At 37.6% G+C, this 27274-nt stretch overlaps 1 protein-coding gene across 1 annotated transcript in view; it reads right to left on the reverse strand.

Annotated features, from left to right (window-relative positions):
• The window catches only part of FSHR (follicle stimulating hormone receptor), a 225127-nt gene that overhangs the window by 124095 nt on the left and 73758 nt on the right, over window positions 1–27274 (reverse strand). Inside the window, exon 2 of the mRNA XM_066266462.1 lies at window positions 19320–19391. Within this exon, the coding sequence (XP_066122559.1) occupies window positions 19320–19391 (72 nt within the window). The remainder of the gene's footprint in view (window positions 1–19319; window positions 19392–27274) is intronic.

The following is a 27274-nucleotide window of genomic DNA, read 5'->3' on the forward strand; positions in this document are numbered from 1 at the left end:
GGGAGTTGATGCTTCCAGCTCCTCCCCTTCTCCTCTCTCTCTGTTTCTCTCTCTCCTCTCTAAAAATGAATAAATAAAATTAAAAAAAAAAACTAAAAAAAAAAAAAAAGAGTCAGAAAAGGCTGCATATTAGTGAACTGGGGGCTTTACAATTCCCCTTAGTGACTGGGGGAAACATCAAAGCAGCAGCCTAGGCTCTGGGTGCACAGTTGCCTGCAAGAATTTGTAACACCAGGCTGATGACACATGATTATGTTGGTTGAGAATTCACACTGTTCACTGGGTACAGTAACCTCAAGCCATGAAATTAATAGAAAGATCATCTCACAACTGGAGAATAGGAAAATGCTTGACAGTAGCAAATGAGAAACTGTCTGTTAGAATGTTCCTATACCTAGAGCAGCAATTTCCAACAGGTGTGCTGCAAGGATTTTTAAAACATGCAATACCTGACTATTTAGTCAGGGGCACTGACCTCTTTACCCTTAGACTGTCATATGAAAAATGACCACAGCCAACACAACAGTAGCCATCTGGTATGAATAAATCAAAATTATACCTATTTTTTTTATTGTTGGATTGGCAGAAACTAATTTTTGCCGTGCGGCAGGATTTTAGTAATTAGCTTATGTGTGCCATGAGATAAAAAAGGTTGGAAGTCGCTGACCTGGAGAATGGGACTCTCATTGTACACACCTCATTGCTCCTAAGACGGGCTGAGGGAAAATGTTAGAACTCGTACAAGGAAATACCGCATCGGAGAGAATATCTATACCTTAATGACTGGGGATTAAAATAAGACTGCAAGAGACTTAAAAATAAGTACTTTTCAAATGCTCAAAGAGATACAGGAAGACATAGAAATCATAAGATAAAACAGAAAGGTGTAAAAAAGAACAGATTTAAAAAAGAATTAATAGAAAATGCTGACATGATAATATGCAGTTAGGGTAATTAAAAAACTCAATAAATGGATGGAAAAAATAATAAAATAACTATAAAATAATATGAGTAGAATATGTGACTTCTAGAAGAGTAGGGAAGAAGAAAGGGAAATATTTCAAGTACTCATGGGCAAAGTTTTATTGTCACACATTTGCCAAATATCTTCTGAGAGATCACCAATTTATTTCCATAAGGCCCTGGTATATTTCCTCAGTGTAAATCTAAAGCAAAGCTTTGACACATGCATAGGCCAGAGTCGCATTTTTTTTCAGGTTATCCTGTGGCAGCAAGTACAATTGTACATGCTGCTGGTGTCAGCAGGTTCTGCATCTCTGAAAAGCAGGCTGCAGGTGCCTCTAGGGGCCCTTTGACATCTTTGTTTTGTGGTCAGTTCTGAAGGAGCCCCAAGATCTTTTTTTGTTGTGTTGCTGGGTGCAGATTCTAGAGACCTCTGTCTTTTATGTTGATTTTCCTCTAACAATATTCAAGATCCTTTGACAATAAAGATAACATATTCACAGGATCCCTTTCTGTGTTCAGTGGTGGGATTCAGCCGGTTTGCACGGTATGACAGGACCACTACCTAGTTTTTGTTGAGTTCGGCAAACTGGTTGTTAAAATGGAGCTTGTAATCAAGGTTCTCTCTAAGATGGGCGCCTAGGCAGCTGCCCAATGTGAAAATCCACAAATTTACATTCCTTACTCTTTTTTAACATTCCTTTGCACAATAGTGTGTTTTAAGTGCTCATAGCGATGTTGATTCTGTACATAGAGGAAAAAAATTATACAAAACTATGCTTTAATCTTTTATTCATTTCATAAAACTCATTATACCTTTGATGAAATACTACATTTTAATTCCCTTGCGTTTGTTACTTCTGTAAACAAACATAATAACGTAAAGAGAAAAAGTGCCAAACAACCAGGGGGTGACAAGCTGTCATTGGAAATATCTTCAATAACAGTTTTATTGTTTTTTTGTAAGGGATTATTTAATATTTTTTCATTAATATTTTAAAACTCTATCTTATAATCTAGTTTTGTGTACCTATTTTAGTCTTATTTAAGTATTAAATAATAAACTACCTTTTGGTATATATTTTTTTATACTTAAAACGGTTATTAGGGCAGAGAATTGGCTGTTAAGTTATTTGAACCCCACCACTGGCTGTGTTCCACTGCATCCAGACTCAGCCTCCCAGGAGGAGGGCGCAGAGCAACACAGAAGGAGGACTGGTGCTCAGCTCTCTTATCTTCTCCCCAGGATGATTAGCAAAAAATGCATCTCCCTCATATCCTATAAGTATCTTCGCAGTGTTTTTGTCAGCATTCTGCATGGTTTTTAGTTTGAACTAGAGGTGACATGTTCCTTATAGAAGCCTACTTTTCCCCCCAAAACTAACTGGTATTTGATCCCTTATCTTTATCATTTTCTTGAATTACGGATTCTTGCCCTTGTCTTTGAACACTTTAATAGCGATCAGGTTGTTTTTTTCCCCCCATAAAACATTTTGTCAGCATACAGTTATGTGAAAAGAAAAATGAGGATACAAAAGAGCATGCATAATATAATCTCAGTTTGATTTCTTAAAACATGTGTCAGCAGAAAAAAAAATTGTGAGAGGCTCTTCATCAAAATGTTAACGGTGGATAGCTCATTGTAAAATTATGTCAAACCATTGTTCTTTCTAACTTTCTGCATTGTATTTTTATAGCAAGCATATTTTGCATTTGTAATCATAAAAATTCCTATCTCAGTTACGAAATACAAAACCAAAATCGTTTCTCAGCTCCTCAGCTTGGGAGCATCTCCAGAAATCCAAAGGAAGGCAGAACTGTGTCAGGACACTGTGCCTGGAGAGACAATGCATGCTGTGGTTTTCCCATTCCGTTGCAGTTAGGTTCATTTTAGGAACAGGCCAGCAGAAGTGCTGCTGAGGTAGACATGGAGATGCTATGGCTTGGTATGGCCAGCATTGAACTTGAGTACCTTGTGGACTGCTGTACCTCTGACCAGGGGGTGAGTGTTCTTGGAAGAGGCACTCCTCATCTCCCTTACCTTGTTATAATTTTTCTCCCCACTACTACTCAGAATTTATCATCTTATTCCTTCTTTAAGTTATTTGATTTTTTTTTAAACCCTGTGAGGGAAAGGATCTCTCTGTTTTGGTCACTGTTGTCTCTCCAGTGTCTAGCACACAGTAGGTGCTCAGTAACTACATGCTGAAGGAGCAGATACACACTGTGTGTTTATGGAGAGAGGCATGACAACACTGCAGGCAGGGAACAGCCTAAGAGACAGGAGAAGGTAAGAAAGGGGAGGAGCCTGATCTGGATGACAGGGAGGACCCTGGGAGATGAGCCATAGCAAACAAGTTTGGATGGTTGAGCTGGGGAGAGATGATAAAAGAGACTTGAAAATAAAACAGTAGGGAATCAAAATAAGAAGTGAGCACACTCAGCGGTGTGCTGAGGCTGATGACACAGAACTTCCTAATGTGGCATTAAGTCAGGGCTCCGCCACTGATTCAGAGGGAATAGTCTCTCACCCCGATTAAAGGAAAAGTGGACACTGATACAGAATTCCGGATAGAAATGGGCCAGATAGTTTCTTTCATTGTCTGTCTGTGATAATGCTTCCTGAGTCAAACATTCAGGGTTTAGAGCCTTTGGAATCATTTTCAATTCAAACCACCTGACAATGCAAGATAGCGATACTCGTGCAGAAACAGAACATTGAAGGAGAGACAGACCTTTTTCTTTAGGCTTCTCTGAAACTCTAATTGAATGAAATGGATCTGTGCCTCCTGCTTAGGTCTGATTTTTTCATACAATGCATTTGAGAGGCCCTCTGTGAATGTGTAGTTGAGCATTTTGGTGGTGCTCATTTGTGATGAGTATGGATAGAAATGAAATTCACTCAGTATAAAATGTTTGCATACCACAGTGAGCACGCCTCTGCTACTGCTGAAAGGAGAGAGCACAGTTCTTTGCTAAGTCCAGCTTTTAAGGGTGACATGTCACGGAGCTCCTCCTGCCATGCAGAAAATTTAAGTTATACTAGCAAATGAAAATTTGCAATTAGGGTGGCCAGAACAGAGAGCCTGTCTTTCCAGAAATGTGCATCTCTCTTATTAGAATTTCCAAGCTGCATGAAGAATTATTTCAGTTCTCATGTTATCTTTGATTGATGGCCCTGGAGGATTTAAGAAAATATATTTCTAAATTATTCTAGGGAAGATTCAAAATAGGGTTGCTGGGAAACATTGTAGTGAAATATACTAGAATTGTCAGTGAGCCTGCTCTGAGGAGTTTCCTGGAGATCCTTCCTGAGGACCTTCTCGAGATCCTTTCTTGGTATCCCCTTGACATCCTTGCCTGAGGTTGAAGGGAAGGGGATAGAGCCTCTCAGGCTCAGATGAAGGTTCCTTCCTGTCTTATTAAGGGATATTTGCTTTTAAGAAGTGGAGGGAGAAAACACTGGAGAAATGTTGCTGTGAGAGTGGCTTAACAGTACCTTCACCTTCCTCCCACCATACACATAGCAGTTCATTTTGGAAGTATTTCCAGGGACATAGACCAAGGAAGTGCACACTCTTTTATGTCATATTCTGTTCTGTAGAGTCTAGAGCTGGTGCTTTTGAAATGCTACCTTCCCAAATTTTTTCCAGTGGCCTGTTTCTGGGGCTGAAAGGTGATTATCTACCTCTGTGTTTAAGAATTATTTGGAGTGAGAATCAGACCAGATTTGATGTCGATGAGGGAATGAGATTTTAAATGCTAAAAATGGGGTGATAAAACAAGAGTGGAGAAACACCACAACCTGAAAACAGGGTTGTCAGAGCAGTGTGGTAAGTCTCACAAGGGCAAGGAGCAATTTGACAAAAGTGGGAGTTAGAATTCACCAATGGCCTTGAAGAAGAGCTGAAAACTTATTACCATCAACATTTCTTCCTCTATATAGGATGGGCGCAGAATCCACACCTGTGTTTGTTATTTTCTCTTCTGTAGTCCTTCAAAGGATATAGCTTTGCTTTTAATCCTACATTTGTGAATGTTGGAAGAGCAATTTCCTTTTTTATGGCATTAAATATGACACATTAAGCCCTAAAGAGCCAAATGTATCTCTAAGGTTGGTTATCCCTAGAATCCAGTGGCAGAAGCCAGGAGCACAAATGGGTTAGGACCAAGGAGACAGAGATCATGAGGAAGGATTGAGGAAGTTCATTCAAATCTTGCCATTTGCATCGTTTAAATAGAGGATGCCAAGAGGCAGAGACCAGCTGTAGGATTGTCTCATGATAAACTCACTGAGCAGACATAGCTTACTTTTTTTATTCTGACACTGACAACAGTTCATGAAAAATAAAAAGGCAGAATATAGGAGATCTTAGAGCATTTTAAAAAGCATACCAACATCTCGTATTTCTATGATGGAGACAACTAAGCATTCACTTGGCTTTTTTTTAGCAATCAGGAAAACACATTGTTGTTCTTTGGGAGAAGAGTATTCTCCTTTATGACTCCAGTCCTTCCTAGTATTGGGGGGACACTGAAGAATTTCACTCTGTCCTCAGAAAGGAAAAGTGCTTCTTGGAGCTAAGAGATCTGATTGCAGCAAACCTCCCCAGACACACTTTGCCACTTCTACCTCTGCTTCTGATTTGTATGTGGTTGTTATATATGTTTATTATCTACTCAGGAAGTATAATCTGTGAAAACAGAGAAATTTGACAATTAGGGCCCTAAAATGAATTTTACATGTGCCTTGATTTGACTATGTAATTAGGCTGAGATAAGTGGACATATGTAAACCTCCCATTTCCTTTGGTTCTGCTTAAGCCCAGTCTAAGAGACATCTACTCCATGGAGAGAGATGACCTTCTTAACAACAGTTTCCCCAAATCAATGACACTAAGCAGTTTTTAGTGTAATTTGAGTCTGCCTATTGTACATAGACCATTATTCTATCAGGACAGTGATGGACAAGCTTCTAACATCTTGCCTATAGAATCGTGAATGGGGCATTAAAGGAGTCAATATCCTGGTAAATGCAGATAGTTGTCCTACTGCATGGAGCTTTTCTTTCTACCTTGTTTGATCTTTCTGAGCTTAGTGGAAGCCGATTGTGCATAATGTGATTGAAGGACGAGGACTGTGGGGGCCTGCATACCTCTTTAGGAAGGTCTCAGATCCCCATAATGACTTTGATTCTGTTTCATTAAAATCTGCCACTCAGAACACTTTCCTCTCTCCCCCTTTGATTATGGAAATCCTACAATCTCTGCAAAACTTCTCGGCTCCACACTGATAGAACTCCTACCTCTTTGAACTGCTTTCAGCACCTGAGTTCTGGACAGCAACAGTTAGAGGTCACCTGTTCTGGTTTGTTTCACACAAATTCCTCTTATTTCCGTAAGTACATCACAAACTTCTTGGGGCTTAGAGCCAACATCTATCTTTTCTTTCAGCTCCTAATATGGTAGATTGGAAGATGAATGGATATATTTATAAAAGGAGCTAAGGAACTTCTAATAAGAATGAATCAAGAGTTTCTGAAGTGTTGTTCTTTCTGATGATACAAAGTCATATGCAGTGGTGGAGGGTCACACTTTCAGTTGGAAAAGAGCACCTATTCTGTTTATTACCATTCCCTCCAGGAACCCTCTCACACTCCCACCTTCCCTCATTCATTTTATACACTACGCTTAAAATTGGAGGCATAACCTTGTTTAAGAATGTGCAAAACAGGAACATGGTAATGAACTCTTCTTGCTGCTATAAAACTTGATAGGTGGCTTGTGGAGGTCGGGCATTAAGTGGCAATCTCAGTCCAGTGATTAGCTCTGTGGCTTCCTCCATTGGAGCTCAGGCAGATTGTCATAGCTTTCATTCTGCTCTAGGTTTCCTGTGAGCTTTACTGGGTGTGCCAGGAATGTCTCTGGGTCTTGGCTGAGGCGGAAGAAGCAAAGAAGCCCTTTCTGTTTTTTTTTTCCAACATCCCCACTGCCTTCCTTTATTTCACTTCCCTCAATTCACCTAATTCACAACTCTAACTGTGCTTGATCTGGATAAAATGCTATGTTCTACCTTGACCGACACTTTCCTTCTGACCTTTGCCTACCTCAAACTGCCACAACATAAATATCTATTTTTCAGTGTCCTATTTTTTTGCCTGACATACAGAATTCCTGACACAAAAAGGAGTGCTCAGGCTCAGTTTGCCCAGATGAATCATACAATGGGTTAACTCTTGAAACAGTTGTATGTGGGTTGTATTTTCCATGTCTGGCTGTGTTTTCAGAGCACCAAGAGAGAGGCTCTCAGAAACTGAAAGAATAATTTCATTGTGACTAATTATACTAAAAACTGAGGGATATTTTAATCATTAAATGTAATCTGACAATGAGAGAGAATGAGAATAGTCTTGACTTCCTCCATGACTTTTCCCATTATCATTTGGTTATAGCAATGGAGCATATGTTTATACATTTGTTCTGTGCTTTTCTCTAATTGTTTCATGTGTCTTTTGTAGACAACTGCACTGGAGCAGAGACTGTGAGCCATTTATCTTTACTACATAGCTCTTACATAGGAGTAGTATTGCTTATATCTTCTTACTCTTTATGGACCATGAACTAGCTGTATTGGTCTCACCTAGGAGCTGGTTAGCAACTCAGAATCTCAGTGAGGCTCTCCTTATTAGCTCTCCAGATGATTTGTCTAAACATTAAGATTTGAGATGCTATGATGTTGGAGGCACTTATCAGTAACTTATAAAATGCTCATTGAATTTAATTAAAAGAGAAATTCTCTCTTGCAAAGATGATCTGGTGTCTTGGTTAAGAAGTTCTGGCTGAATTTACATATTACTAGGATGTTAATTCCAAGGGAGACAGACAGAATTAGACAAAAACATTAAGAAAATAAGCTAATAAATATACTTGACTTAGAAAGAAATTTTCCATTAGAAATTATGTTTTAATAAGAAAGCTTGAACCAATTTTTAATAATGGACATACCCTTTATGAGCATTTCCTCTTTGGTGTGAAAAAGACCAGATTTGCACTTGGAATTTCACTGCTTAGGTCAGACAGTCCCAGGTCATGTTTTTTGCCAACTGACAAGTGCTCAAGACTGAGTAAGAATAATGAGACATGCTGAGCAAAATCATCTGTATATGAATGTTATATACTTAGGAGAAGTTACTTTTTTCTTCTGACTTGGACAGTCTGTTACCAACTTGTACTGATGCAATGGTAAAACTCTCCAGGTATAATTTCTCTTTAATAAATGGGTAGTAGCATTGCAAACAGCAATGCATCATATGGATAATGTGCATGGCATATGGCATTGGAGGAATCCCACCTCCATGACATCCTAGATGTTGATCTCAGTTCAGTTACCTAACTTCTCTAAACTTCATTTCCTCCCCTATGAGATGAGCACAGATACTTGTCCCAGCTGCCCCTGAAGGGCTGGTGTGGGAGATTAAAAGAGCTAATAGGTATACAAGGCATTTTTAAACCATAAAATAGGAAACCAAAAATATTCATACTACTGTTACTATTACAAATAAAATGAATGAGAACTCTGTAAATTTGTGTTTCTGTATGTTCTACTTCTGTCCATCAGAGAGCAAGGTTATCATCTTTCTATATCATATATTATCTGGACCCACATGTTATATTCAGAAATATTACAGAATAATAGATGACTGTGTGAGCATTGGAGTCAGAATGTCTAGATTCAAATCCTGATTCCATCACTTTCTAGATGCATGATGTTGGGCAAGTCAAGTCATATAAAACCATATGTCTTCAGTGTCCTCACTGTATCATAGGAATGATGGGGCTATGGTAAATAAGCTAATGCATGTAAAGTGGCTTATCTCAGTTTCTGGCAAAATAATCACTCAACAAATGACAGCTGTGATTGTTGCTGTTCACCAGTACGAGAACTTGTTGAGAGCAGGACAGTGTATCTTTCTCTTTATTGCCCAGAACATCTAACAATAATGTTCTAGGAACATAAGCTTCCTCAAATCATTCTTTCACCTAATTAACACATATCATATTTTGTGGCTGAGGAAGAATTTGTGGAATTATTGACTGATGGATGGATTATGCTTCTCTGAGTTTGCTTGGCCTCTTTGAATTGCTCACAAACGGAACAGAACACACACAACAACACATACTACTAGCAAGAAGGAGGGGGCCCTGGCTTGTGGAAACTTATTAGCTCTATAGGTCTCATTCTCACTGGTGTTCGAGGAGTGAAGGCAGTCACAATTATTTACTCTGTGAACCCTGATAAATCATTTGATGGATTTTCTGGTGTCATCCATCAGCTTGCACTTGTCTTGAGTACTGGACTAAAGTCTCTAAATCTACTCCCTTTAAAAAGCCCCAAAAGGCAATCTCTGATCTGGCTTCATTTTCTTGAAGTTAGCATGGAGCTTCTCTCTCTGTAGGATTTTTTGTTATTGTTGTTATGGAACTCGGTATTGTCCTAAGTCACCATCCTTTACCTCTCCAAAGCAACTGCCCATTCTACTAAATGAAATGACACATCTTAAGCATCTCACTTGATTGGAATGAGACATTTTTTGTACATATACGAGAAGCAAGAAAGGCAATATAAAGGTAGGTGAAAAGGAGCATGTTTTAAACAAGTATAAGTACATGAAGACTACTGGCACCTCAATTTTTAATGTTCAGTAAAGAAAACAAAAACAAACAAAAAAATAAAACCAACAGCAGCCTGAGTTCTACACCTGGTCAGTCAGACAGTAAGGGAGCCGGTCCTGGGTCAATGGGGTTTCGAAAGTACTAACATCAGCATGATTACTGGAAGCTCATCTTTCATCAAATATCAGTTCGTGTACACATGAGCTTTGCAGTTCAAACAAGTAAGTCCAACCTAGATATGGTTTTTTTTCATGTATCAAAGCAAATCCCCTTAAACACATGTGCCCTGTTGATAAAAATCTTGTGTGTGATTTGATCCTTTAAAATCGACACTACCCACTTCACGTCTTTTTCAAAAGGCAAATTGTATTGGAGGAGCCAATCTATGAACTCCTTAGAATTTAACGCCAACACATTCCTCAGATGCTGTCATTTGTACTGTGAAAAAAGAATAAAGAATAAGATTTAAAAAATATTGAGAACCTGATTTGGGAAAGAGGTTGTGAATGGTTGAGAAAGGACCCAAGAGGTAGACATGACAAAATTCACAGACTTTGCCTGCCATGACCCACAGAATGCCAGCTCTGTGTGGTGCCCTGGAGGAATACGAGAAGAGAGGGGGCAAGAGCAGTAGTCAGTGTGTGGTTGGGCTGACACACTGTGAATGGAAACAGAGCAAATACTCTCTTTTTATTATTTATACCTTGTATTTGCATGCACTTTTAACTTTTCAAAACGTGCTCACATCCAAGTGCAAATTACATGTTTATAAAGCAGTTGGCATCAACAATTGCTATCTCCATGCCCAGATTCTTTCAGAATCTCAGATCCACTTGGGTGGTTAACTTTCACTTTATTAATTTAGGCTTCTCTGGCATTTATCCCTCACTCTTCCGCTTTTTCTCTCTGCCTGTTTAACTTCTGCAATGGTCTAAACTAATAAAAACACATCTCTGATCATTTGATTTCCATGCAAGCTGGCAAGGGTGGATCTGAGCACCAGAGGAGAGGTTTATGAGTAAGATCCAGGTAGTTTATTTGTTGGGGGTGGGAATGCAAGTGGGCCAAATTCTATTTGAGTCTTTCACTGTTTAAAGCATCTTATTAAGTCATAAATGGCCCAGATGGATGTGGTCATGATGGGCATGGGCTAAACGAGGAAATAAAAATGAATAGTTTGTGCATCGATTGAAGCTTACTTTTAGATTGCATCTTTTTATTTTAATACCATTCTATTTTAAAAAAACAAAACCTAGCAAGAGCCATGAAGCTATTTTTAACTTGAGCATTATGCTGCCTTAATTGTATCTCCTCTGAGTAGACAAAAATATCGTGTTACTGGTAGAGAAGAAATAAAAAAAGGCCAGTTCATTTTCTGGTGTATCTGTGAGCCCCAACAAACACAACACATTTGAAGGTCTCTCCCATCGCTTGCCTTGTCAAAAAAGGTCAGAAGGGCAAGCATGGCTGGAGCAGAAGACTTAAAAGGTGATGTTGCTTGGCTGGTGATTAAAAAATGAAAGATATTTGATGGTAAGCCAGAAAAGCCCTGTTTGAGTAACCTATGTCAAGTCTTGCCCCCTGGAAGTCTTAGTTGCTAAATGAAAGGCACTAAGCAGAGGTCAACAGGACCATGAATGCCTTAGCATCAAGAAGCCAAGAGGCTGGAGGCTATAGAGATGAAACATGTAAATGAGGACATATCTGTGTTTTCCTTATCAAGTGAGCATCTACACTACACATTTTTATTACTATAAGCTTGCTAGTTCACAGTGGGTGCTATGGACTGAATGTTTGTGTCTCCCCCTCCCCCAATTTATATACTGAAGCCCAAATTCTCTATGTGATAATGTTTGGAGGTGCGGACCTTGGGAAGTAATAGGATAAGGCCATGGGAGTACAGCTCTTATGATGGGATTGGTGCCAATAAAAGGGATAAAAAGACCAGAGCTCTCTCTTGGTCATGTGGGGCTATAGCAAGGAGGCAGTTGTCTACAAGCCAAAGGAGTGGGTTCTTATCAGAACCTGACCATGCTGGCACTCTTGTCTTGGACTTCTAGTCTCCAGAACAGTTTGATATTTTAATATAGCAACTGGACCAGACTAAGACAGTAAAGCTCTCACTTGTATTCTTCCTTGTACTACCTTACAGTAAAGGAAAAACTATACTATCTTTATGGATAATGAATAAAGGACTGAACTGTGGAGAGATAAAGGCAATATAGTGTTGGGAACATCCATAGCATCACTAGATCTCAAGAACTCTGTTTTCCCTATCAGACTCACCCTCCCACTCCAACATACAAAAAGAAATAAAAACAAACAAGCAAAAACCCTAGCATATACATGCAAAGCTAATACATTACTCTCTTTCTGAGCTAAGCAGCTATTAGATTTTGCAGAGTTTATTTTAAGGACCCAGAAAGAATTGAAAATAGGAGACTTAATGGAAACACTAAAACCACATCAATCCAAAATGTGACAAGAAAACAGCTTCTTGTGTTTTTGGTAAAGTAATAAATACAACAAAAATACTTATTTTCAGAGTACTTATGGAGAACAGGAAATGAGGTAAGGACTTTCACTTCTAGACACTAACTCATGTTTGTTTGACCTGGGTCAATAATGATGACTTAATTGGCTGAATTCTTACATTTCCCGTTTTGCTGACTACGCTAATTTGCCACTTAAAACAGGCATCTCAGTTTGCAAACCCTTGGACCAAAGCCAGTCTCATCAGGAACTTTACCCAGAAATGAGCTGGCTTGCTAGAACTTGAGGGAAGGAATGCTCCAAGGACAGATTTACTGCCCTGTGTCACTGTCCCAGTAGAAAATGACTCTAGGTTCTGGTTTATGGAGGTTTCAAGGGCTTAGGCATAAAAATCCTCTCCTGTAATTATAAATGACAAAAAAGGAAGCTTTCACAGTCTTAATCCTCCCCTTGGTCACTCTCTTACTTCAGTAGAATAATTCTGGAAAATGGCAAATGCCAACAAAAAGGAAGCCTTGTGTAGCAGAAAGGACCAGACAATGTTGGGTTCAAATCCTGTCTTTACCACAAAAGCACCCCTTTGATGCTGACTGATTGTTCATCCTTTCTGAGTGTTAGAATCCCTCTCCATGAAGTGCAGGTTAACTGAAATGTGGTATTTAAAATACGAGGCCCCAATAGGTGCAGAATAATTACTGGTTTTTAAAAATCAATTTTATTGAAACACAATTTGACAAATAATAATGTGCACTCATTTTAACTGCTCAAGTTTTTAAAAATTGATATAGTTTATAACAATCACTACTACCAAGACATAGAACATTTTTACCAGCCAAACAACTTCCGCTGTTCCCTCCCCAGGCAGTACCCACCTTTGCTTTTCAGCAACTGCTCATCTGCTTTTGGCCGCCACAGTAGATTGTTTTACATAGAATTTCATATAAATAAGATCTTATGGTGTATATTCTTTTGTCTGGCTTTTTTTTTTTTACTTAGTATAATGCTTTTGTGATTTATTCATGTTATTGTATTAGCAGTTTATTCCTTTTTATTTTGGGTTAGGATTCTGCCATATGGTTAGAACACAATTATTTACTCCCTGACCTGGTAATGAGTATATGAGTTGCTTTCAGTTATTATAAATAAATCTGTAAGGAAAATTCTTGAGTAAATCTTCATGTGGACATATGTTTTTATTTCTCTTGAGTAAATAATTTAGAAGCAAACCGTCAAACTGTCTTCCAAAGTGGTTGTACCATTTTACATTCTCACTAGAAATATGTAGTTTCAGTTGCTCCACAGCCTCACCAAAACCTGGTATTGTCGTTCTTTAATTCCAGCCATCCTAATGGGTATGTAATTTCTTTCAAGTTTTAAATTGTGTTTTCCTAATGACTACTGATGTTGAGAAAATTTTTAATAGGCTTATTGCCCACTTGCAATATCTTTTTTTTTGTGTGTGTGTGAAGTATCTATTCAGATCTTTTGCTCACTTTTAATTGGAATATTTATCTACTGAATTTTTTGTAGGAATTATTTATATATTCTTGATACAAATAATTTTTCAGATATATCTATTGCAAATATCTTCTCCCAGTGTGTGGTTTGGTTTTTCATTTTCTTGATAATGTCTTTTGAAGAGCAGAAGTTTATTTTAATGTCAAAATTAAATTTTTATTTTATGCTTTTCATGTCCTATTGAATAAGTTTTTGCCCATATTAAATTGCAAATATTTTCTTCTCTATTTTTTTCTAGAAGTTTTAGCTTTAGCTTTTATATTTAAGTCTATAATCCATTTAAAGTTAAGTTGTATTATGACATGATGTGGGTTTTTTTTTCCCTTATGAAAACCAATTTGATTTCAAATACCTAATTTAAAAGAAAGAAAATGCTCTTTTTCCTCTTTTTGAATTCTCAATAACAAACTCTTTCAGGATTCAGAAGATGAGGGAGCACTCCCCAACTCATTTTATAATGCCAGCTTAACAAACCAAACAAATTTTAAGGAAAGTCACATACAGACCAATATCTCTACAAATATAGACACAAAAATTCTTAACAAAATATTATCAAATTAAAATCTATGTGTGAGTGCTCTTTAACAAATGCAAATCAGATCATTGACATGGTTCAAAATTGCCCATTTAATTTCCATCATTAACTATGATACTCAAACTTGCCCCATGGCCATGTGCTCTATGGCATCACCCCAGCTTCTCTGACCTTATCTCCTCCCTCCCACCCTTTTGTTGATTCCCCAGCCACACCACACAGACACACTGCACATGTGCACAATGCTCTTTCTATGAATTGAATTCAAACTTAAAAAGGACCCATCTCAGTGGCTTTCAACTGTGGATTTACATTAGAACTATCAAGGGAGCTTTAAAAAATGGTCAATACTTGGCCCCACCCTAGACAAATGAAATTTAAAATCCCCTGGGAAAGGTAGGCCTGGATTCTTTTAAAAGCTATGTAGGGGATTCTAAAGTGCATTGGGAGATGAGAACCACTGACCCTCGTTATCCCTTTGATGCCCAGGGACTCAAATCTCCTCTTCCCATTCAGAGGTCTATCTGCCCCAATGCTGGCCTCCAGTTTTTCACTAGGAGCCTGTAGAATCATCAGACTCTTCCTCTTACTTAATTTTAGTAAGTAGGACTCAAAATTCCCTTGCCCATTACTTCACAGAATCATAAAAGGCTGGGGTAGGAATGGGCCTACATTATCTAACAAGGAGATGCTCAAGGAGGCAAAGCGGATTGGAACCCAAATTTTCTAGCACTGTCACCATCATGGTTGAATTACCTGGTTTATTTTCTTTCCTTTTATCTGGGCCGAATGAGCCTGAAGAACTGAGAATTTGGGGGACCCTCGACGTTTTTAGTGTGCTTGCAACAGTTCTCATTCAATAGATCTTTCTTTATAAGTCCCTCTGTGAGTCAACTATTTTTTCCCCCATGATTTGAGGGTGGAAGCTGGAGTGTCAGACTAGTGTTCTTATTTTTATATGCAAGTAAATCACTTGATTATATTTTTTGTCCTTATGTTATCATGAATATTTCAAATGAATTTTATATGGTTCACATTTATGGTTTGGGAGCTGTTTTACATTTTGGCTCATTGCCGTCTCATCTGCATATACCGTATCTCAGCTGATGTTGATTGGTCTCATTTACATATTCATCATGCTCCTATTTTCAAAGATATTTTGTTATCCACTGGCTTTTCTTCCCCCTCCAGTGTTATAATAGCACGGTGGATGTGTTTTTAAATTGCACTCATTTCCATATATAATTTTTCTGGTTACCATAAATCACCACATTGTCACCTAGTCCCCCCACCCTATTCAGTGTAATCTTCACACTTTATACTAAGCTGACATACGGCTCCAAAGTAATTAAAGACTATGTAAACAGTTTATGGTGCACTTTGCAAAGCCACTTCACATTGCAGAGAGTTTAATGATTTCCTTTTCCCCCAGCCAGTCCCAAAGCAGTAAAGATAGGGATGTTTGAGGTAGCGCTGCTGATTAAAGCTAAGGTGTGAACAGTGATTATTTCCATTTCCACTGGAGATGCTCTTGCTCCAGTTCTATCAAAAAGACTCCTTTCCCTTTTAAATTCAGACAGAGAGGAGTGGGTTAAGTTGATTTAATGGAAGAAGAGTCATTAGCATGGATTGGGGCAGAATTATTGGATTCTTTCAATCATTTTAATAGGAGGAAGCAGGAGGAATCAAATTCGTCAAATTTGATCCTCAACCCTGCCCACAGAGACCTTTCTCTTCTGGATGAGAGCAGGCCTAATTTTCTTTTTTGGACATTAACCTTTGCCCAATTACTGGCATCTAGTCTCCGCTTTTTTTTCTAGCAATGACCTCAGTTTTTGTTTGTTGATCATCCTCCCCTACTCCAAATCCATGTGATTGGGGTCAATACTTTGACTCTAAGAATGGAGCCCATTTACCCAGGCCCCGGCCAATTCAACTATCACATTTGCTCAGCTGCAGTGGTAGTCCAGGGATGGGTGTGTGATCTCAGCAAGTCATACAAATCTAAAGACTTTAAAGGGATAGAGTAAGAAAAAGGTCAGCTCTTTCCTTCTGAACAGAACCCAAGATGGGAAGGCAGGTCGGCTGCTACCTGTCTTGCAACTAGGGGCAGGGCTGAAGGCTGAAACTAGCATAATGGAGGCCCTGGCCGGTTGGCTCAGCGGTAGAGCGTCGGCCTGGCGTGCGGGGGACCCAGGTTCGATTCCCAGCCAGGGCACATAGGAGAAGCGCCCATTTGCTTCTCCACCCCCCCTCCTTCCTCTCTGTCTCTCTCTTCCCCTCCCGCAGCCGAGGCTCCATTGGAGCAATGATGGCCCGGGCGCTGGGGATGGCTCCTTGGCCTCTGCCCCAGGCGCTAGAATGGCTCTGGTCGCAGCAGAGCGACACCCCGGAGGGGCAGAGCATCGCCTCCTGGTGGGTAGAGCAGCGCCCCTGGTGGGCGTGCCGGGTGGATCCTGGTCGGGTGCATGCGGGAGTCTGTCTGACTGTCTCTCCCCATTTCCAAATACCAAAAAAAAAAAAAAGAAACTAGCATAATGGAAATGAGACCTGACAGCGGGAAAGAGACCAAGTCCCAAGGACCTTAACCTGAATAGAAATGTCACTGAAACCACACTTTCTCTCTGACCATCCAATTAAATGTGCCACTAAATTCCCGTTTTTTTTTTTCTTTAAATGTGTTTGAGGTTTATTATTATTATTTTTTTATCTCTCACAACAGAAGGAATCCTAACAAATGCAAGGTTTGTATCACTTATTTTGCACATGTTATCTTGTACATTTTTTGTTCTGGGTTGTATTTTAAACTATAACTATGTAAACGTCTAGATCAAAGTATATTTTCAGCCAATGTTCATTTGCCTCTAAACTTCTGCATTGTTTATCATTATTATTCATATTATTTAGTATTTTCTTTTTATATCTGGATATCTTATTTCTCCAACTAATTATATTTGTTTATTCATTCATTTTTTATTCATGTACTTATCAGTTATTTATTGTATTTAATCTGTGTGAGGCACTATGGATCCAAAACCAGTAAAAAACAAAAATGTCCTTATGCTAACAGTCCAATGGGGTAGTTAGAAATTAATTAAATTATCACTGAAATAAGTGTAAAGTTGCTAAAATGATAGTCCTTAGAGACTTGTGATGATATGAGAGGGTCTATATACGAGCTTCCTCTCACTGGGCAGTCAGGGAAGACTTTCCTGTACAAGGGACACTGGCCAGGCCATTTACTAGGGAATGTTTTTGAAGCCTTAGGATGTAAGAAATGACTGGAAAAACAAGATTGTTTTGATTTTGGTTTTGACATCTCACTGTGTCAGTGCAGGGTGATTAATAAAGACATGAGGTTGAGATGGACAAGCTGTATCTGAGGAAGTTGAGGAATTTCTAAACTAGATGCCCTGTCTCTGAAATTACTGTGAGGTCAACTCAGCTCATCTATTTAGTTCACCAACAGAAAGGGTTTGTCTGATGCTGACTGCCTAAGTAGGGTTCAGTCACATTGCTGGGTTGAATTTGAGTTAGGTGGATTATTTGTGATGTTTGACATTCCTGTTTTTAGAATAATTTTTGATACAATAATAAGGCTGTTTGGGGGTGGTGGTAATGAGAAATATCTAATAGTCGCCTGGTCTGTGTTAATTCCAGGCAGGGCAATAGCTAATCCATTGGGACTACACCTTGAGCCAAAAGCTCTCCAACAAACAAGCTTTCTTGTTTGCCTTTGTCGGCTTTATTCAGATGAGTGCCCCCATCTCCCCCCTGTTGTAAGCATTGAATGTCTTCAAGAAGGTAAACCGGGAAGACTACAGGCCTTGAACTGGGCTCCCCTCCTACTGGAGGATGCTTGTAGTTGGAAATTAGAGATCACAAAAATCGCACCACCTTTTTTTTTTCTTTTTTTTTGGAGAGAGAGAGGAAGAGGGAGAGAAAGAAGCATCAACTCTGTTCCATTTAGTTGTGCCATTGATTGTTCTCATATGTGCCCTGTCCTGAACTGGAACTGGAGACCTCAGGGGTTGAGCAAGTGCCCCTGGGATCAAACCAGCAGCCCATGTCCACCTTTTAAAACTCCTCCTTTAACATATGGGTGAGGAAACCAAGGTCCTAAAAGATACAGTGATTTAACGGAGGTTGCACAGAACGTTTAAACTGAAACTAACACTTAAACCCAGGATTCTGACAACCCTCCTCTAAGCAAGCGGTTTAATAATAACCAACCACTTTGTGTTATCTTCATTAGTGGGTGTCTTTCTCCTTTCCTCAGACCTCAGTAAATATTTTTCTTGAAGGGTGGGGTGGTGGAGGGAGTGAAAGAACAAAGAGGAAACACTGAGTAGTTAAAAGGGAGAAACAAGTGTAACCTGGGGGTTGCTGTCACTCCTTTCTGTGTGATCTATCTGTTGCTGCATTTATTGGCTTTTAAGGCCTGGGTTCTGGCTGCCACTTCAGTGAAGAACACGCTTTCAGGTCTGAAGGCCTGGGAGATGGAATCAGGAGCCTTCAAAGGGAGAGAGGTTGGCTTACACATGAGAGGATTTCTTCTTTTAGCGCTGGTCCCCATTTTCAGAAAATCCTTTTTGGAAAATGCCTACATTAAACTAGTCCAATAAGAAGTGAGTGAATTAACAAAGGAGCTTTCTCTTTTCTGAGGAAATCTCCCTCAGTGCTGTAAACTCTGTTCATACTTGTAAATGTTTATGTGTCAATTGCCACTTGTCAGCATGGCTTAGGAGTGGGAAATCTAGAGAAACTCCAAAGCACAAATGGTAGACCTTGCTGTCAGTTAAACATTAGTCAGAAATACTATAAAATTTCCCTGAAAAAGAATGGGTTTCAGCAGAGAATATGGGCTTTTATTTATAGAAATTCCGCTCACAGGGACTTTGGGAACATCGCTTTATAGAGGCGAACAGTGAGGCTCCTTGAACGGCTTACGCTCCTGTCAGTGCCACACTCTGAAAGACTCCACATCACTGTTTAGGAACTATGACACGGACATAAAATGGGAAGAAGCATGAAGCATTTTCTGCCCTTTAAGCATAGGGTATCACACTAGGTGTGATCTGAGGCTGCTGCCCATAGCCCAAATGAGGCGTTCACACACCACATTGTCAGGTACGTACATTTTTTCCAGCTCCCCAAATCCTGCAAATGATCCTTTTGGGATGACTCGAAGCTTGGTGAGGACAAACCTCCTGAAAAGAGAATAGACATAACATATCACAACCTATCCATTCATTGATGTGTAACTGAGTGCCTAAGGTACCAGCTAACCGCAATCAGGTACTAAGTGCTTGCCGTTGAGTGACGGTTGCAGTTGCTTTTCCATAGTCACTCTTCATCCTCACCACAAAGCACTATTGCTAACCTCATTCTGCATAAAATAAAACTGAAGTCTAAGGAGATTAAAAAGCTACCTCGGGTCACACAGCTCATGGCAGAGCCAGGTATGGAGCTTGCCGTCACTACTACTCCATGTTGCCCACTGTAGACTCATGTGAAGCCCTTTCTCATTCTCTACTTCAACCTCGAATACCTCTTCCCTTATTGTCATTCGTAGCTGACCTTTCAAGAGACAATTAACCCAGCAGAAGAGAACTTTTTTTTTAAATTTTATTTATTTATTTTTTACAGAGACAGAGAGTGAGTCAGAGAGAGGGATAGACAGGGACAGACAGGAACGGAGAGAGATGAGAAGCATCAATCATTAGTTTCTCATTGCGCATTGCAACACCTTAGTTGTTCATTGATTGCTTTCTCACATGTGCCTTGACTGCGGGCCTTCAGCAGACCAAGCAACCCCTTGCTGGAGCCAGCAACCTTGGGTCCAAGCTGGTGAGCCTCGCTCAAACCAGATGAGCCCGCACTCAAGCTGGCGACCTCAGGGTCTCAAACCTGGGTCCTTCCACATCCCAGTCCAATGCTCTATCCACTGCGCCACCACCAGGTCAGGCGAAGAGAACTTTTTTATGTTCACCCATGCACACACATCAACCCATCTGTGCCTGTGCTTGTACACCCCAACTTCCTTCCTGTTACCATAGGTGCTCAGGACTCAGGACCTGGCTAAGAATCGCTTTACCAATCTGCACGAGATATCTTCTCCTCTCGTCTAGTCAAGGTGGCCACTCCAGCATTTTCCCCTTTCTTTCACCAATTTTATTCACTTACTTTTTTTTCTCTACTGGATCCTGCCCATACCTATACAAATATGCCATAATTTCTCCCATCCATAAAAAGGACTCCTCTTAACCTCAACTGCCTTTAGATTTTGCCATTTTCTTTTGCTTGTAATATTTGCCTCACACCCGTCTCAAAATTCCTTCCAAAGGCTTCTCAGCTCAGTCAGGGAAAAACCCAAATTGTATACAGTGGTCTCAGGACCCTTCAGGATCTTCCTGTTCTCCCTTTCCATAGATGCTCTAACTTTAATTTTGACAACTCTCCTCATTGCTCATCTTGTTCTTGTGACAGTATTCTCCTGCAGGTTGCTGGACACGTCAGGTTCTTCTTGCCTAATGCTTATACATTTGTAATTCTTTGTACCTGGAGCACTTCTCTTGCTTATATCTTCCTGACTTGCTCCTTCAGTCTGCTGTTTGCTCAAATGTCATTTTCTCAATGATGCATTCCCTAATCACCCTATTTAAAATGATAGTCTTCCCAAGTCCCTTTCCTGCTTAAATTCGTCATAGTACTTCTGATATATGATACATTTTATTTATCCATTTATGCATTCATGTATTTATCTCTTACCCGTAACTAGAATACAAGCTCTGTGAGGGTAGGAATTATCACCTGATTTGTCTGCTGCTATATACCGAATGCCTAGGACAGTGCCTGGTAAATGACCAGTACTCAAAAAACATTTCTGGAGTGAACAAATGATTGGCTGTTAAATGGTTTGAGAGTTTAGGCTTGAGGTAAAATTCTAAGTGATGCTTTAGGAATCTCTACAATAGAAATACTCTTTCTTCCCCTGACTTTCTCCTCTCTGATTTTGTCTTGATTTGAAATTGAGTTTTCTTTCTTCATTAACCCTCTGCAAAGCAGTCTATGAGCAGGTATTAAATTAAACACCATGGACTTGAATGGTTTCATATACCTTCATTGATTCAGTATCTTATCATTTATTGGTATTCAAGTGGCATTTCTGTTTTAGATAAAGTTGTTATTTGGGCAAACAGTTCTGTTTTTAATTAAAATTTTTTTTTTTACTTTGTTTGAATTTGACTGCTAATGCACCAGTTCTGTAGAGAGACATCATAAAAGAGAATCCCGTGTGCTGTTCTTGCAAAGGGTTTACATATTGGGAAGGCCAAACCAGAAACATTGGACTTACCAGGAAACAGTTGTGGAATACTATTGATGTGATAACCATAAATGTTCAGAAGGACTGAAATGTGAAAAGTCCCAAGGCACATAAATACGTGAAAGGGAGATTGGAAGAAATGAGTGAATTTGAGGCTTGGTCTCAAAACGATCAGGTCATACTAAATTCATAGTCTTTTTAAGACCATTTAAATAAAAAGTGATCTAATTTTTAGTTTGGAATAACATAGCTGGAAGAGTATCAACTTCTAGAATGTTCATCTGTAAAGAATCAAATTAGTTCCTATTCCCTTAACTGTACCTATATAACTGTAGTGAACACATACAGGTTTCTTTTGTAGGAATACATGACAGAAAAGTGATGAGAACAAATTATAGTAAAAGCACATAATAAAGTTTCTTTAAACTACTCAATCTAAAATTTGAGGGAGTTGAAATATTAAAGTAAAATATTAATTAATTGGATGTACAAAGAATAATCTTGAATAGTTGACTTTTCTATTTAAAACAAGCCAACTAGATAGCCCTCTTTAACTCAACCCCAGTAACAGCTACATTTAAAATTTTTTCATTGCCTATTCCTGTAATAAGTGGTTAAAACTTAAGATAATGAAATATTTTTTGAACATGAGGTCTTAATTTCCATTTTCTGAAATGCTATAAACTAGATAACTTGAAGATATTTGCACTAAAGATGACTTGGAAACCTTATATAACAAATAATTGTTTTAAATGCATAGCTGAACTTGCAAAAATACATGAGAAATCCCAAAGGGATCCATAGTAAAGCAACTGAATACCAGATGGAACCCTGAACAGTGAATGCAAAGTAGAATACTAAGAGGATAAACTGAAGCAAAAGTATGGGGAGGCAGTTTTTCTGGACTTTGTCACCAAGGGATTTGTATTTTATGGCAAACTGGTATATGAGATGCAACATGGAAGATGAGATGCAAAGATCCATTTCTTTTTGTCTATATATTATATTTTCTTTTCTTTCTTTTTTTCTCATATGCCTTTTAGAAAGAAAGGAACAGAAAATAGATGACAGGCAATTTTCAATGGAATATGACTTAGATATTTTCCATATTTTATAAAAAAACATAAATCCTCCGATTCAGAAATCCTAACAAAGCTCAGCATAGGAACAAAAATAAATCCATTGCCAGATATCTATTAGTTATAGTTTAGAGGGGTGTGAGATTTATTGAGACAATCACTTAGTAAGTTACATAATGTCTAATCACTGGAGTATACACCTGAAACTAATATAATAGTGTATTATCAACTGAAATTGAAAATAAAAAATAATTAAAATAATTGTAGTAGAACCATAAAAATGTATTTTAAATGCAAAGAGAAAAAATTATATAATATTTACATAAAAATAAATTAGCCTGACCCATGGTGGTGCAGTGGGTAAAGCATCAACCGGAACGCTGAGGTCACTGGTTTGAAACCCTGGGCTTGCCTGGTCAAGGTACAAATGGGAGTTGATGCTTCCTGCTCCTTCCCCCTTCTCTCTCTGCCTCTCTCTCTCTCTCTCTCTCTCTCTCTCTCCCCCCCCTCTAAAATGAATAAACAAAATCTAAAAGATAAATAAATAAATTAGAAAACTTATAAAAATATCTTCAAAATTATTAGAGAAAATAATTGCCAATTTAGAATAGTATATCCAAAAAAAAGAATTATTTTCAAATGTGAGGGTAAAGGGAAGATGTATTTAGACAAGGTAATTAGCTACTAACAACAAGCTTTTAGCTAATGGATTCTTTCATAAAATAAGAAAATTTAATTCAGTGGGAAAGATCAAAAAGCAAGAAGAAATAGTGAGCAAAGAAATTACTGCTTCTCGGCTCTGGCCAGTTGGCTCAGTGGTAGAGAATCAGCCTGGTGTGTGGAAGTCCTGGATATGATTCCCCCCAGTCAGGGCACACAGGTGAAGTAGCCATCTTCTTCTTTACCATTCTACCCCTCTTCCTCCCACAGCCATGGCTCAGTGAGCAAGTTGGCCCCAGGCACTGAGAATGGCTCCATGGCCTTGCCTCAGGTGCTAAAATAGTTTGGTTGCTGAACAATGGAGCAGCAGACCCAGATGGGCAGAATGTCAGCTTCAGACAGGGATTGCCAGGTGGATCCTGGTCAGGGCACATGCAGGAGTCTGTCTCTCTGCCTCCCTGACTCTCATATGATTAACAAAAAAAGAACAGAAACAAAAAAAAATATGTAGTGCTCCATATTGAATAGGTGAGTTTTTATAATTATTGGAAAATTTATTGTTTGTTAAGAAATACTAAAAAGATCAAATTACAACAATAATTAGAAATTATTTGGAATTGAATTATAATTAAAGTATAACATATAAAACTTATGGGATGTACCTAAACTGCTACTTATAGAAAAATTTGTAGCTTTATTATACTAGAAAAAAAAAGATGAAAAATTAATGAGCTAATCTTCTAACATAAGAAACTAGAGAAAGAGTAACAGAATCCTGGAAATAAAACTATATAAAGCCAATATTTCTCTATTCCATTTGTGGCTAGAACTTAAAGTACAGACTCAAAAGCAGATTCATAAGAAATGTTGGAAAAATGAGGAACAGTTTATAGTCTTGAGAAGATAAACACTTAGCTAAACTTTGCAACTTGATACATAGAGCTTAAATTCAATCTACATTAAAGTGATATTTCATAATTATACAGTTAAGTTTCTATGTAAATTTATTGCTAAGATGGGTAAGGAGATTTCTTGTAATGTTGAAAGATTTATTACAATAGTTTCAAGGACTCTTGACTTATAACATTAAAATGATTGTTATAGAAAAGTAACATTTGAGTATTTATTGGAGAAAACTGCTTATCATTTGAAGTTGCAAACTCTATTATGGAACGTTTTAACCAGAAACTTTCTGATAATTAATTCATTATATCCTTATTGATTTAGATCTAATTAATTAATATAAAATGTGTGTGAAAATTTCCTTTAACTAGGGAACATTTTTGAATAGAGACTGACTCATATATAGAGAGCAGGCAGACAGCTGTCAGCGGTGGGGGCTAGGTGAGCAATAAAAAGACCAAGAAGAACAAGGGAAAAAAAAGACAGAATGACTCATGGACACAGACAACAGTGCCATCAATGATTGTGGAGGTAAGTGCATAGGGAAGGTATGGGAGTGATAAATGGTGATGGACAAAGACTTGACTTGGGGGCGTTGAACATATAATATGTTGTACAAAGACATATTGTAGAATTGGGCACCTGAAATCTGTATAATTATGTAACCAGTATTATCCCAATACATTCAGTTAAAAATAAAAAATATGAAATAAAAACAAAAGAAACATTGGTAAAGGCAAAGAAATTGTATTCTTAGTGAATTTTCACTTTAGGAATAAAGTAAATGAGTCTAACAGATTAACCTGAAGCACATTGCAGAATTGAATTATGCCTTGAGAAAAGAAAGCTAAAGAAAGTAGAGAGAAAAATAATAAAGATAAGAGTAGAAATTAATTAAAACATGAGAGAGGATCAACAAAATTAAAAGCCAATTCTCTGGAAAGATTAACAGAATAAAAAAGAATATGTCCATTATAAGCAAGAAAAAAAACCTCAATAAAATAAGAGACATGAAAAGTGGCACTTAATTAGTGATATAATAGGTTTTAAATTGGTAAAATCTAATAATTTTATAACAGATTTGAAAAATCAGGAAATATGAATAATTTTCCTAGAAATGCATACTTACCCAAAACTGATTCAAGAAGATGTAGAAAAATTGAAGAGATCTATAGACATTAACAAATTGGGTTGGTAGTTTAAAAGCTACCCACCATAAAACAAGGTTTGCATCATATAACTTAAAAAGTATTCTACCTCCTTAAAGTAATGAAATCTCAATCTATTCCAAACTGTTCTAGAGAGTAGTAAAAAAGAATACTTTCTGACCCATTTTATGTGGCTGGTGTCACATCAGTAATAAAATCAGATAAGGACAAGAAAGAATGGAAAGATTTAGGCCAATCTCACTTATTAATCTAAATGGAAAAATTTGAAATAGTATCATGACAATTCAGAGTGAATAGAGTGTAAACAAATAATACATCAGCACTGGTTTGATTTTGTCCTAGAATTCAAGGGTTGCTGAATATCAGAAAACTCTATGAAAGAAAATTTCCGCATATCAGGAATTAAAAGAGAAAAACCACATGATTTTCTTAAGAGTCATAAAAAATATATTTGATAAAAAATTCATGATAAAAACCTTTTGACAAGCAAGGAAAATGAGGAATATTCTTAGTCTAATAAAGGATTAAATCTGTCAACCACTACAATAAATACTATACTAAATGGTGGAATATTAGACACATTTCATTTAAAATTAGAAATGAGTCAAGAATGCCTGCCATAACCTCTTTACTCAATATTGTGCTAGATGCCTTGTCTACACAGTAAGAGAAGAAAAATATATATCAGACTTATCGATATAAAAATGATTGTTATTTATAGATAACATGATTGTCTACATAAACAAAGAAATTTTATTCTTAAAATAATCTGAGATTATTAGAACTATTAAAGTCTAGGAAGATAGCTGGCTATATAATTAGCATGCAAAATAATTTTTATTCTTTTAATAGTTTTAATATATCAATTACAATGGCCACAGAACTTACACAATATAAGACATTAAGAAAAAAGACTTAGGGATTTATGAAACAAATAAAATGTTTAATGAAAAGACATTAAGGAAAACTCTGACCAAACAAAAAACACATTATGAATGAGAAGTCTCAATATTGTGAAGGCATCTGTTGTAATCAATATTATTACATACATTAAAATGCAAGACCCATCTAAAGAACTATTTTTTTGTTTGTTTTGGTATGTGTGTATGGAACTTGACTAGCTAATGAATATTCATATGGAAGAGTAGCCAAAACAATTTTGAAGAAGTAAAACAAAAGTAAATGTAAGGCAATATGATTTTTACAAAGTTATAGTGATTAAAATGCCGTGGTATTGACAGGGATTAAAAACCAGACCAATGGAAGAGAGTACAGTGCACAGAAATAGACTATCAGCAAAAGGAAATGATAAAAGACTGAGTAACATTAAAAATCAATGGAAGAAGATGTGGAATAATCAATAAGGGATACTACTAATCATCCTAGTGGAAAAAATAACATAAGACCTTTGCTTATTACTATATTAAAATCTCAATTCTAGGTTTACTAAAGATCTAAATGGAAAAAATCAAAACATTAAAATTTTTAAATAAAATACAACATTCTGTTTAGAAGACTTTCTTTAAAAAGACACAAAAATACTGCACACCAAAATTGAAAAGTAAATTTCCAATATATTTTGACTATATTAAACTTAAAATTTCTGTGAAACAAAGATACATAAAGTAATTGAGAAGATGTGATATAGACTTAAGAAAGATATTTACAATACTTATAACAAAAGAAATGAAGTGTCTGGAATATAAGGAACTTTACAAAGTGTATACAACTAGGGTCAGTTAGAAAACAGAGGGAGCCCCAGGAAAACATGTCAAGAGTCTTTATAATGGCTTCTGTGGGAAGGTACAGTAAAATGAGGGAACATAAGTTTAGAATTGCCTAGTTTGAATAATTTCAGCAGACTTCCTATAGTGGTGATTATGCAGAGGACTAGTGGCCCAGGGAGTAACAGCTTAACAAAGTAGGTGTTTAGGCATATAGAATCCAGATTCATT

The sequence above is a fragment of the Saccopteryx bilineata genome, chromosome 3 (assembly GCF_036850765.1).
Source record: "Saccopteryx bilineata isolate mSacBil1 chromosome 3, mSacBil1_pri_phased_curated, whole genome shotgun sequence".
Lineage (NCBI taxonomy): Eukaryota > Metazoa > Chordata > Mammalia > Chiroptera > Emballonuridae > Saccopteryx > Saccopteryx bilineata.